The sequence below is a fragment of the Phalacrocorax aristotelis genome, chromosome 5 (assembly GCF_949628215.1).
Source record: "Phalacrocorax aristotelis chromosome 5, bGulAri2.1, whole genome shotgun sequence".
In the NCBI taxonomy this organism is placed as follows: Eukaryota; Metazoa; Chordata; class Aves; order Suliformes; family Phalacrocoracidae; genus Phalacrocorax; species Phalacrocorax aristotelis.
In genome coordinates, this window is record NC_134280.1 from 12923749 (window position 1) to 12936636 (window position 12888).

At 42.6% G+C, this 12888-nt stretch overlaps 1 protein-coding gene across 1 annotated transcript in view; it reads right to left on the minus strand.

Moving 5' to 3' along the window:
- Window positions 1–1844: 1844 nt before the first annotated feature.
- The window catches only part of PDIA5 (protein disulfide isomerase family A member 5), a 102842-nt gene continuing 91798 nt past the window's right edge, over window positions 1845–12888 (minus strand). Inside the window, exons 16-17 of the mRNA XM_075093030.1 lie at window positions 5756–5890; window positions 1845–2114 (exon numbers count right to left, since the gene is read on the minus strand). Coding sequence (XP_074949131.1) covers window positions 2034–2114; window positions 5756–5890 — 216 coding nt within the window. The 3' untranslated portion in view covers window positions 1845–2033. The remainder of the gene's footprint in view (window positions 2115–5755; window positions 5891–12888) is intronic.

A 12888-nucleotide genomic window follows, 5' to 3' on the forward strand; every position in this document is an offset into this window, starting at 1 on the left:
GCTAGTAAGCAAAAGAATTCGTGTTTGAAATCAAATGGCATCAACATGTATTATTTCCTAAATGCAGGGCAGAATGCTTGCTACTAATGCGAGATAGCTTGAAAGAAAGAATTACCATGATCTTGTGCAAAAGTACTAAACACAACATGAAGTAACTATGCTAACAGTAGAGAAAAAACCACCCACAGTAACAGACTTAATAAATTAAGCTACTTTCACACCAGGATATTATGTACTACCAGGCAGCTGATTTTTTGAGTGAAGAGACTCATCAGGTGCCTAATAAGAGAAGATACTTGGCGCAGCTCCATCGCCGTTCAAATTGATGTCATGGTTAACAAGCTGGCTACCATACAAGGCCAATCAGGCTACCAGTATTCCAGATTACTCACTAATGGCTTCAGCAGCTTAATGACTGCCAAACATACAGTGCCATTAATTGGGTGAGAGAGAGGAGGAAAAAATACCCAGGAAGGAGGTAAGATGCCACTGACCTCCTGAGCAGCACAGCACCGAGTTGTCCATTAGCACGGCCTTCACCGAGGATCCAAACTAGCAAAAGAAAATGAGATGGGCAGACTGAGGAGCAAGAAGGTTTCAGACCTAAGGCACAGTTCTTCACTGTAAAAAGCTGTTCTGTCTGCCCATTGAGTGCCAAGGCAGATGGAGGCAGACCCCCGCTCTGCCGAACACCCCACCATACCGCCCAGCGCACCCAGACACCGGCTGTCCCCAGCAAAGGGCGGTGGGCACCTGTCCGGTGTGTGCTGGCTCTTCTTAAACCACCACCAGCTATGGTTGTTCACTCAGCAGGGAAGAAGCTGAACAAGGCTGATTAATGATAAAAATACTTGTCTTTTTAAAAATTTATTTGTAGTTTGAAGCGAATCACAACTTCCTGCCCCTCCCTCACCCCTCCTGTGAAGACATAAGTACCTCCAGATCAACGTTGTCTTTTGTTTTTTTAAGCATCAGGAGTGTAACACATTTCAACTGCTGCTAATACAGGTTTAAGAGTGACAATTGTGTCAGAGAGAGATTGTTTATGCAATTCCTTGAAGAGCAAAAAGGAAAAATCCCACATACAAATGCAGATAAACTTTCAGAATGTAAACATGTAATATACATAATTACTGCATTATCAAAAGTATTCTGCATTTATCAAAATAGTTGAACGTAATACTTTCCAACACATATTTGATATGGCCCAATCATAATTTGGAGGGAGACTGTATACCCTATAAGGGTAACTGTATACCCCTGCAAGATAATCACTCCGGCCATAACTTACAGATGCATTTAACAGTATTGATACCAAAAGAGGAGGGTTTAGTTTAATTTTACCCATGCTCTACTGATTTTTGATACTCGGCTTAATTCACTCAATACATTCTAAAAAGGTATGTAAACAGTCCTGATTTAAAGACCAGAGAAATTTAAACAAAATGAACAGATCTGGACTGGTCAATGTTAATGTCTTCATTAAATTAACTCAGATACCTTATTTATCCCTGAGCACCTTAAAATTGTTCCCCCAAATCTGACTGAAGAACATGTAACCATTTCACAAGAATGTAAAACTGCATTTGGATAAATCTGTGTCTTACAAGTCCTGTTTTCCTTCACTGTTTTTAAAAAAAGACACAACCAAAACACCAACCAAACCAAAAACCACATCCCCTCCCCTTTGTTTTTTACATGTACTGCAATACCTTTAAAAAAAATACACCCTATCAAACAACATCACCTACAGACACACTACAGACTACAAAAATATTGCATAGGAGTGTCAGTGGGCATAGTCTCACAACATGAGAGAAAAATGCTAAGTTTTCTTTAAAACATTATGGCAACATTTTAATTTATTTTCCTTTTAAAAATCAAGTGGTCTCACTTTATTTCAAAATTGTACAAAATGGCCATGGCTGTTTATAAAAAAAGTCTCTGTCTTGAGAATATGTGAAGTCTCAGGTGCATTAACAAAGACCTGGAACCATTCACAGTGCAGCGGAAAGCTTCTTTTGAGGCAGAAACTACAATTCATCCTTCTTCTTTCCTACTCTTTCATGGTCTCTTTCTCTCAGGGTTCGCATGAAAGTGGTGAATCCAGACTCCTGGTTTTGAAGAAAGAGAAAATATGGGTCATATTTTTACAAACAAGCCAAAACAATGCGTCAAGAACACTTTTAGTTTCTGTATCCCACGGCAGAATATAAACTAAGGAGCAGTTACTGCTTCTGCATTGCCTCATCGTGCAGTGCTCTGGGCCAGTGCTGCTCCACTGCAATGCAAGGGGAAAGCATCCACGCGGATTCCACATGTCAAGCTTTGAAGCGATGGGGCACAGAGAAAAAGGCCCTAAAACTCACAGGACAAGGTAAAATCTGTCCCTAGAAGTGCCATTGATGCCTTTTGTCGGAAACACTCAAAGACACTTTCAAGCCACATTTGTATGCTCCAGGTGTTATTTTGAAAGGAGTTAGTGGACCATTTGTTGGCTATGCACACCTTTGCCGCTGTTCCTCATCCCTTAACTGTTTTGCTCATGATCTTCCTCCTTTTCCACACATTCAGATGAAAAAATGTAATTCCCATCAAGTTACTCTCAAAATTATTGTCAAACTATTTCAAACCTGGATGCCTAGATGCCGACCTCTGTATTTCAACAACTTATGATTTCTGATTACCTAAGGCTGTTGGATGCCAGCAGTTTCCTTTCCCAAGGAAAGTGAACACAACTCAAAGGCATTTCAAAAGGCTCAGACAGCTGGAGGTGTGAACACCTGTGTTTGAACACCCTGTTTACTGGTACACCAACACTATAGTTGCCTGGGCCAGTAACATGAATCCCACCCAGTGCGACAATTTTTACTTCTAAGCAATCCCAAAATACACCAGTCAAAAGTGGTGATAAAGAAGGAAAATACAAAGAGGAAGAGAACAACAAAGAGAAGTCAAAGTTTGACTTGGAAAAATGTTGGGGAACAACAAAACAAAACAAAGAAAACAAAACAAAACCAAACTCCAAAGCTGGGAAGCTTTTGAGAGGGCTGAACAACAAAACACTCTTCTAAAATTATTCATTATTCTTCCACTGAAAAAAAAAAATCAAGTGACAAGTTTTGGCCATATGTCATCTGGAGACATCTGGCAAGCAACAGCCCCATGAAAGGATTCCAGTTTTCAAAGCTGCATCTCTGCAAGTCATTTAATGTACACTTGGTCAGAGGGTGCCCTGCCTGACTCTTCCTTGCTTGAGTTGCTTGGGGTAAAAATGCCCTAAAATCTCTACTCTGGAACTGCAATTCCCTTGAAGGTGTGGAACCTCACAGGCTACCGCTGGGGGCCACGCTATTCCCCGTAGCCAGTGTGGGGTGGCAAGGAGCTGAGAGCTCCTGCTCTACTGGCCACAGCTCCCACTGTAGCGTGTCATGTTGGGTCCCACGACAGCTGACATTGCCTCTCTTTTTCCCTGCCCATGTGAAATAGTGATACGCTGGCTGGACCACACCGCATGAAATGCTCACGGACATCTACTGATTTAGTGCCAGAATCAGGGAACAGAAAACAGGTCCCCTGGCTCCCACTGCTCTCTCCTGAGATTTCTTTTGCAAAGTAGTAGGTGGTTGCCCAAGGTAGTTCAAAAGGTGTTGTCACGCTGATGAGAAGTCCTTTAGCAGCACAATCCCTTGTTACTGAAACAGATTTGTGAACAGACCTGGAAACTCCATGGAAGGCACTGTGCTAAGGACTGCCTCCAGTGTTACCATGATAGGAGATAAAACTAATTTGATGCTGCACAAGCAGAAAACCATAGGTCCCAGGAGAGGTGGAAGAGGAACACAGTTACCAGCAGCAGAGAGATTGCGATATTCCTGTTGGGTAATTTAATTCTACCCAAGAAAGGGTTGGCTGCACAAAGGGGATTACTCAGTCCACTTTTCAGCATAGGGATAATCATCTCCCAGCTGCTGTGGCCTCAGAGTGCTCCTGTCTTGCTAAATTCTTGTTATCAGCCACCACAGATCCTTCCTTTCATATATCATTTCTATAAGTATGGGTTAGAAATACAAAAATTGCAGCTGAAATTTTACTTAATTGTTGGCTACTGCACCCATCTTTAAGAAAAAATCCACAATTGGAACTCAACACAGTATCCATAACAACGGCTGGATCAGCACCATGAAATGGTAATTACTGGGGTCCTAATGCTGGAAAAAACTGGGAGGCAAAGCTCTGTGAAGACTTCCCTAAGATCCTGACTGATGAAGAACTTGAGAATTTAGCTTCTTTCTTCATGCTCCTCTATAATTTGGTGAGCTGTAATAGCAGCAGTAACTTTCAGGCCAGGCTCTTTTATCAAAATCACTGGATGGCTTGAAGACCCCTAGTTTTTCTTGCAGACCTGTGGTGTGTTTGGCTGGGACAGTTAATTTTCTTCATAGTAGCTAATATGGGGCTGTGTTTTGAATTTGTGATGAAAACAGTGGTGATAAGGTGGAGATGTTTTTGTTATTGCTGAGCAGTGCTTACAGAGAGTCAAGGTATTTCATGCTCCTCAAACCATCCCGACGGCAAGCAGGCTTGGGGTGCACAAGCAGCTGGGTGGGGACACAGCCAGGACAGCTGACCCCAACTGACCCAAGGGATGGCCCACATCATATGATGTCATGCTCAGCATATAGAGCTGGGGGAAGAAGAAGGAAGGGGGTATGTTTAGAGCGATGGCATTTGTCTTCCCAAGTAACCGTGATGCGTGATGGAGCCCTGCTTTCCTGGAGGTGGCTGAGCACCTGCCTTCTGCTGGGAAGGAGTGAATGAATTCCTTGTTTTGCTTTGCTTGAGTGTGTGGCTTTTGCTTTACCTATTAAACTGTCTTCTCACTTTTACCTCTCCAGTTCTCTCCCCCATCCCAGTGGGGGCGAGTGAGTGAGCAGCTGTGTGGGGTTTAGTTGCCAGCTGGGGTTAAACCACAACAGGACCCTAGCTTCTCCAGCCCATGAATCATTGCTGAGGAGTAACCTCCCTCTAGGAGGTTATGACAAAGAACAAGCACAAATACTTGGATTACTCCCTTATTTTCAGGCACTTCAGAACCACGGAAGGCATTGTGCCATTTCTGCCCCTTGTACTCATAGCATATAATTAGCTGGCCACACCAGGACAAAAGAATGAAACTTCAGCCCATGGGCTAGATGACACAATTTGTCTTTCCATCCTGAGCTCCAGGAGTGAATCTGATTTGGGGCGAATGAGATATTTAGTTTCCCCCAGTCTCCAAAGGACAGCTTTGTCCCTGCTATAAAACCAATGGCCTGTCACCATTTGGCAGCCTGGTGGACCCATAACACGCCTGCAGTATATGTGCGATCCCAATCCAGAACTGATAGGAGTAAGTTCTGCATTTTCTGGCACTTCTGCACCTAGCAGCAGCCCATGCAATAAACCCTTCACTTTCACAAGGTCCAAATTCACTTGCAGACTTCAGCTTAAAGAATAAAGTATGTAACAGAGCATTACCAAATCTACTCCTTTTTACTCTTCTCATGTTCCTAAAATAGACCAAGTATGTTCCTAATGCAGAAATGTACAGCAGTGTGGTACACAATGATTCATCCACGTCAGACAATAACAGAAGCAGTTAAACATTATTCCAGCATGGTAAAAATTTACTCCACAGTTTACATTTGCAAGGCAGTACAGGCAGAGGACACCTTTCTCCCTGTATCAGGTGATGACTCTTGCTTTCACTTACCCCTCTTTCTCCAGTATATTTTTCCACAAATTTCCCATAGTTGTAATAGTTGAAGGTGGGGTAGCCATCAACTCCTTCCTGCTTGCACAGGTCGTGATTCTGTCCTTTGGCACAGTCTACTGCAGCATAAGCGATCTGAAAAACGAGAGATCAGCATGAGGCAGAAGACGACAAAGCAAGACTTCATGGTTATGCTGCTTAGACTCAACACGAGGAAAGACCCAAGTCTTCTGCCAAAAATGCAACAGCTTTTGTAATGGCTCTGCTGTGGAGGAAGATCAGAGGGTGGTCATCAGCTCAAGCCACGCGAATAGAAGAGCAGAAGCGTCCCAGAGAAACACTGCACTGCTTGCACAGTTCCTGGCCTATGCAGCTGCAGGACATGTTCAACTCACAGAGCAGAAAATCACCTTCCTAGCCTCCCTGCTGAGCACTGCGTTGGAATCCAAACAGTAAAACCAGAGGCTGTGTTAGTAAAACCAAATCCAAGCATGGCGGTCACAGCTCTGCCATGCTGCAATATTTTTCCTGGACTTTGGTTTTAAGTGATGAACAGTGACAGGGTGACTTTGATAAGGGTAATGACACACCTAACCCAGCTTCCTTCCTGTGGCATGGCTAATGCTCGGAAAAGTTCTCTTCTGTTCCTGGACAAACATGGCTGGTTACTTATGCAGGCTATTAACAGATTAATGATTTCTACCCCAAATAGCTTTTGTAAACTCATTCAGTGCTCCCAACATGAAACGGGGATGGGTGAGAGGCCAGAGCATTGTCTACCAAGCAATGCACATAGAGAAGAAGGCTGCTTGCTTGTAATCTCGAACTGGGTTTATGTTTCCTCTCCTGTCTTTTTCAGTCTATCCTTTAAAGTAGGGACTGTATGTTATGTGCAGCCATTAGCAAAGTGGGCTTTAATTCCTTTTGAAACCTCTAGATGCTACTGTCACACAAACAAACCCTGAGTAGGAAACAGCCTGCCGTGCTCTCAGCCTGTTGGCAGCAGAGCAACACCCTCTGTCCCTGCCTGCTTCAGCACAGGCAGAGCGAGGAAGCGCAACCTCACAGCCCTAGAGCATCAGCTCAGGCTAACCCTAGTTTAGAGCATTTGACATTTGAAACCTGAATCTGTGAAGTATTGAGGAGGGGCTGCACTTAACATTTCTGATGTTGAAATAAAATGCAATTCATAGGCTTCTACTTAAAGCAGCTGAGCCCTCTGCTGTGATTTCACGCTGACTGTTCCTGCGAGCGGCAGTTGTGGCTCTGAACGTACACTGCAGGCTTGCCTTCGCAGCCCCGTTACATGCTCTGCTGAAGAGCAAGCAAGTTTAAGTGCAAGCTGTGTAAAAAACCAAACAAATTAGAGGAACGATTTGTGCAATTGTGGGTTACAATGTACCAAGTGCTAATTTCATAGCAGATGCATCTTGAAATTTGCATTCCACAAGCCTCCTTCAAATGATCTGACCAAAATACCTTTTGCTTGCACGACTTTAGGGTGGCAGTTGAACTGTTCTTCCATAATTAAAAGACCACTTAATATTCCACAATGCCCTTCAGTTTCATAGTGACACTGTCAAAATGAGAAAACCTGATCTCATTATCCTAGCAGCAATTAAAGAGATTGGCAAAGCCAACTTCAGTTAATTTGCTTGTTTTGTTTTGGCTTTGAAAGCCTGACATGACAAGATTCAGCAAGACCTCGCTTCGGTCTATCTTCAGATGGAAGGCACTATATAAAGTGAGCAGTGCTCTTACCTTAAATATTTGGTTTCTGTTTTCCCATTTTTAAACATTAATAAGGCTATTACAGAAAGAGGACTCTTGAGAGCTGTTAAAAACACGTACGATGACACTTTTTTTTTCCTTTTTTGTAAACAGAAAGCCTCCTACTCATTCAGGGCCAGTTAAAACGAAAGGTTAGGAGTAATACACTGCAAGAGTTTCATCTAAGTATTTATGCCTTCCTGACCTTAGCAGCCAGCCAAAATTTAGAGCCCTGTTGGCTACTTCTGTGTAAAGGAAAACTTAAAATGGAGATAAACATTTATTTCACGTCACAGTATTAATGTAAAAAGAATACCGGAAGTCCTGGTTCCCTGAAAACAAGAAAAGTAGACAAACCTTTTTTTTCCCTCACTGCTCTAAATTTCTCAGTGCTCTAAATATCACACAGGGAGAGATTACAGCCAGAAAACGGTGAAGGTGTATGTGCACTCATCCAGATTTTAGTAGCTGATCTGAGGCCTGAAACTGTTGTGACTGATGACCCATCTGTTCTTAGATAGTGTCTTGGAGATTAAGAAAATTAGGTTTTAGTACACTGGAAGGAAGAGAAGCCCTCTTTATCTATCTCTGAAAACATCTAGACTGGCTTTGGTTGGAGCAGAGAGCTCAATTTCATTTACAAAAGGCTTTTGTGAGAACAGCCCCCGGTGAGGAGAGGGAGCAGTGGAGGAATGCAATGCTGTAAGCCACTGTTAACCTTGTTCAGCACATCCTTACTTGTTGCCTCAAAACAGATGACTGATGGACTATGAGGACGTGGCTTCTGAAGGAAATGCTTAGTAGTCTGCTTGAGATACAGCTCTCCTCCACAGCACAGAGAAATCTAAGCTGGTCAGTCTGTGTGTTGGTTGTGCACTGAAGTAATACACAAGGATTCCACTCTAGGTCTGGCCACAACAGTCACATTAGCCTAATGCTACGCCTACTCGAACAGGTCTAATGGCAAGGACACATACATCTGGGGCGGCATTTGGAGGACATGTCCATGGCCTGCCATTCTCTGAAATGCTCCTCACGCAAGCTCCCACACAGCCCCACGGACTCACAGCTGCTCCTGCAAACGTCATTTTGAGCCCAGCTCTTCAAAACATACATTTCCATTTGGTTATTTTTACAGCCAGTGAGAGAAGAGAAATGGCAATTTTCAAAAGCCTTGTAAGTCATACAGACCTGAGCAAAATTTCATAGAGAGACATTGAATTCCCAAGACTGTATCCGAAGCTGCATTTCAAATGCCTGCTGCCAACAGTAGCTGAGTAAGAGTACTTAGGAGAGCTTGAGTGATTACTTTAGAGTGGAAATGTTAAGGCAGCCTAAATATAGAGGTTGCTACCATCTCTATGCACTCATTACCATAGCATCACAGTCCTAATTGTCTTGCCTGTCTCACAGAGGAAGATCAAATATAGTGCACTGCAAGAAGAGAAAAGTAATGTTGAAAATCACTTGTAGCAAAACGCACTTCTGGACAGGACCAATTCCAATCTCAATTCTATCAACTTCAGACAGCTGAACTCAGAGACACACCAGAATTTCAGCAACAGCACAGATGCCCTTTGCTTCGTTCTGTTTGTGTTTTCCTGGACCATGAATATTAAACTCCATTTCTGGTGGAGGAGTCTCCTACAGCAGTTTTCAGTTTGGGTGAATTACTTCATGACTCTGCTGAAAGGCTGAACATATAAAGATGCAGCCCACAACACTGCAGGGATGTTTTCCTCTCATTCTCAATCTCCTTAGCAACAATCGGTTTTTCTGCGTTGCTAAAGGAGGAAACTGAGTCAGGAAAAATAGCAACCCAAAAATCCTCTACCAAAATGTGGTTGAAGACTCCTGGAGAACATTACTCTCAGAAATGATCTTCATATTCAACTACCAGCAACAATTACATGGACGTTCACCAGAAAGTATAGGTTAGTAAGACCTATATGCTTTGCCATGTAAAAACACTAATTTTATTTAACCAGAATGATATGTATCCAGGTGCCAAGACACCTGGCATCACCTCTCTTGATTCCCTCTCACCAAGAGGGAAAAAGCCCTCTAAAAATCTGTGAGAGCAAGAAACTCTCCTAGCACTGGTGTGAGAGAGAGTGAGAGAGAGAGAGTGTGAGTGTGTGTGTCTGTGTGTGTCTGTGTCTGTATGCGCGCGCGTGTGATGGAAAACCCCAGCATAACAGCTTTCAGAAGACAAGGCTGATTTTATGGAGATTTTGATTGTTAGGGCTAAAATTTATTTTCTTGACCTTCCAACCTTTATTTTCTTTCCTCTAACCAGAGGGAAAAATCTACTGAAGAAAAAATGTTTCAGGAAGACAAAACCCTAAGTGCTGTATCTGCAACACGCACAAAACTCCATGGGGTTATGGATTCTCCATAAGCCAAAGCTGCGCTGCCTTAGATATCGAAAATACATCATTATATACAAGTTCTCTCTCCAGAGGCAATGCAGTTCAGGTTTATCACCACCCTGTTCAGTAGCTGTAGCAGGAATAGAATAGTTATCAAATGAAAAGATAGTCAATCGGAGGCTGCAGACGCCAGAGGACGTTCCTTGGAGTACATCCAGCTTTCTTAACGTTATTGGTAGTTCCTCACAACTGGTGTGCAGCTTATAATTATTAATAATATCAGGTTAGTATGCATAATAATAATGCAAAATTTAATACGAATACCAGATTAGCATGCATTTCTCCTTTATTCCACAGTCAATACAGTTTAACACAACTCTAGCAACATCTGGGACTGGAAGATACCTTTATCTGAGAAGGGAAGTTCCACAGCAACCTTGCATGGTTTTACCAAATAACTGGGAGCTTAACTACGAAGTTGCAAACATAACTCTGCACAGCATTAGAATGTGAGCAATGTATGACCAGCTCTGAAGAGCTCTGAAAAATAGGACACAGACCATGGCATATTGTTCACATGAAGTGGTCTGATCACAAATGCCAAGCTGTTGCAAAAATCAGAACTTTTCATTTAGGTGCTTAAATAGAAGTGGAGCTATGCTGAAAATGTGACCATTGATCTCTGTGTGCCTCAACTGTAACAAAAGGATGATGCCTTATTTCTTTTACTGTGTGTTAGAAGGAAGAAGTCATACTTGCAGTATCATCTGACATCACGAATCACAGTTCCCTTCCAACAGAATTACGAAACAACTTTTTGCTCTAGAGCGATCTTGCAGGTAAGGAACATAGCTACATCCAGCAGTTCAAATAGATGTGTAGAACATTGAAAGTGGGATCCCTTGACCTTCCAGGTAACTCCTCCTTTCTATTCTTAAACCTCTTTAATTTTAACTGTTTGTCTCCCAGTCACCATATGATGATATAGTAAAAACACCCCCTGCAATCCTAGTCGCTCTCCTGTTAAAGTATGTACTGCCACACACTGGTTTATTGATTCAAGGAAATAAATCTCTGCTGGAGCTAATATTGACTTTTGTTATGAAAATGGAGGGGAATAACTAACTGAATATTGATTTGAGAGAGGAATGATATATGATAAACTTTAAAAAAATTAAAAGAAAAGTAAAATTGCAGCATGGAAAAGAATGCTTCCAAGCAACATTTTAAAAGTATAGTCAATTCCAGATGACAATTACCTGATTATTAGAAAAAAAAAAGTCTGTTGTTGCAAAATATCTTAAAAGAACCTATGAATAAGACAGATGCACATTCTTCTCTATGATTACTCCATAGGTTTCTATTTATATTACCTGTTCTGGATCCTAATGGCAGTTGTGAGCTGGCCTGCTAAAGCCTGTTGCAATTCAGCTACTGTTCTCAATGTGAAAGGCCTTGCAAAGGGAAGATTCATTATTAGCTGCCCTGATGTGCCAGAGCAGCATTACCATAGCTGCAATTCATCAGCTGTTCTCAAAGCAGGCCTATTTGCAAAGGGAAGATCCATTAGTAGGCACAGTGATGTACAGTGCTAACATCACCATGTTTAATGAGTCTAACTAAAAAGAAATTCCAGACATGCTTTTTAAGCAAATAGGGATCAAATTCTTGGCCAAACTAAAATACTAACTCATTTACATAACTCTATACGGTGATTTGGTTGGTACAATGATTTCAAACCATGGTTCACAATACATATTAGGGACTCACCAGTTTCACTGCTGTCTTGCAGCCTCCTGCTAGCACCCTGACTCACCCCATTAGCTAAGCCCTATCCAGCAATCTCTGCCACAGATGTTTCTCTACAAACTCACTGGAGCCCAGTTGCAGTGCTCTGATTTAGGTCAGTGAGTTTGTACAGGAACAGTCTTCTATGAAAATGGAGACTGGTCAAATAGCAGGCCCTTTGGGGGAGTTCCAGAGATTTGTTGCTGAGAAGCCTTGAGAAGTCAAGAGCTTTCCTTCAGCAAATCCAAGCTGGAGCATCACAAATCAGTTCCTTCAAGCCGAACTTTCGGATCAGCCAAAAGGCAGAATGCCGATTTTTTGAAGATTCAGCTGGTGCCCTTTCAAGAGTCTCTGGAGCAGTTAGTGAACATGCCTTCCTGCTCTTCAATCTGTTCGGCAAAGTGACAATCCTCACATTTGCATTTTCTGACGTACACTGGTCATTGCCAAAACTTGAGCTGTGAGCACAGGCCAAAGGCTTTCCCCTGGCAGCTGTACGCAAAGACCACAGCGCCCCAAGGCAAGAATGCTCCAGACGGCTTTTTTCTTTTCCTTTTCCTTCCCCGCCCCCTGTTTTTAAATAACTGAAAGCAATATGCTAACTGCTTCAGTGGACTAGCGTCTCCACTGATCTGGTGTTACTGGCCCTGAATTTTTCCAGGTGCACAGAAAGATGTGGAGGCTCTGGTTTATGGGTTACACCCAGGGCCATGTTTTGCAATAGCCACACGACTGCACTAGGCAAGCGAGTAGGCTCAAGATTTCTGCTAAAATCACCAGCAGTGATGTGGCCAACAAGAATTGACTTTTGGGGCCAATGTTCCGAGCACTGCATTTTTGTACTGCAACTCCAGCAGTGTAGATGATGAAAAAGTACACAGCATTACACACAGCCCTGGGGGAGAGGGGGCTTCTGTGCCAAAACCACCCCCTTGCAGTTAATCTGCAGAGCCAAAGGCACATATTTAACAGCTTCAAGCTCTGCTCATCTTCAGAATTCCAATTTAAAGACTCAAAGTCTCCCAAAGGATACCTTTTAAGAAACCATTTATAACTGGAATGTTTTTGATTGTTCTTTGGCTTCTGCAGAATTAAATGTTTAATTAAAGGAGCACCCCTATTGAAAAGGAGGTACAGTTTAAATGCTACCATATTCTGTTACAGTGAAAAAACCTTTCTCCAGGGGAAAAAAGACACTACTAC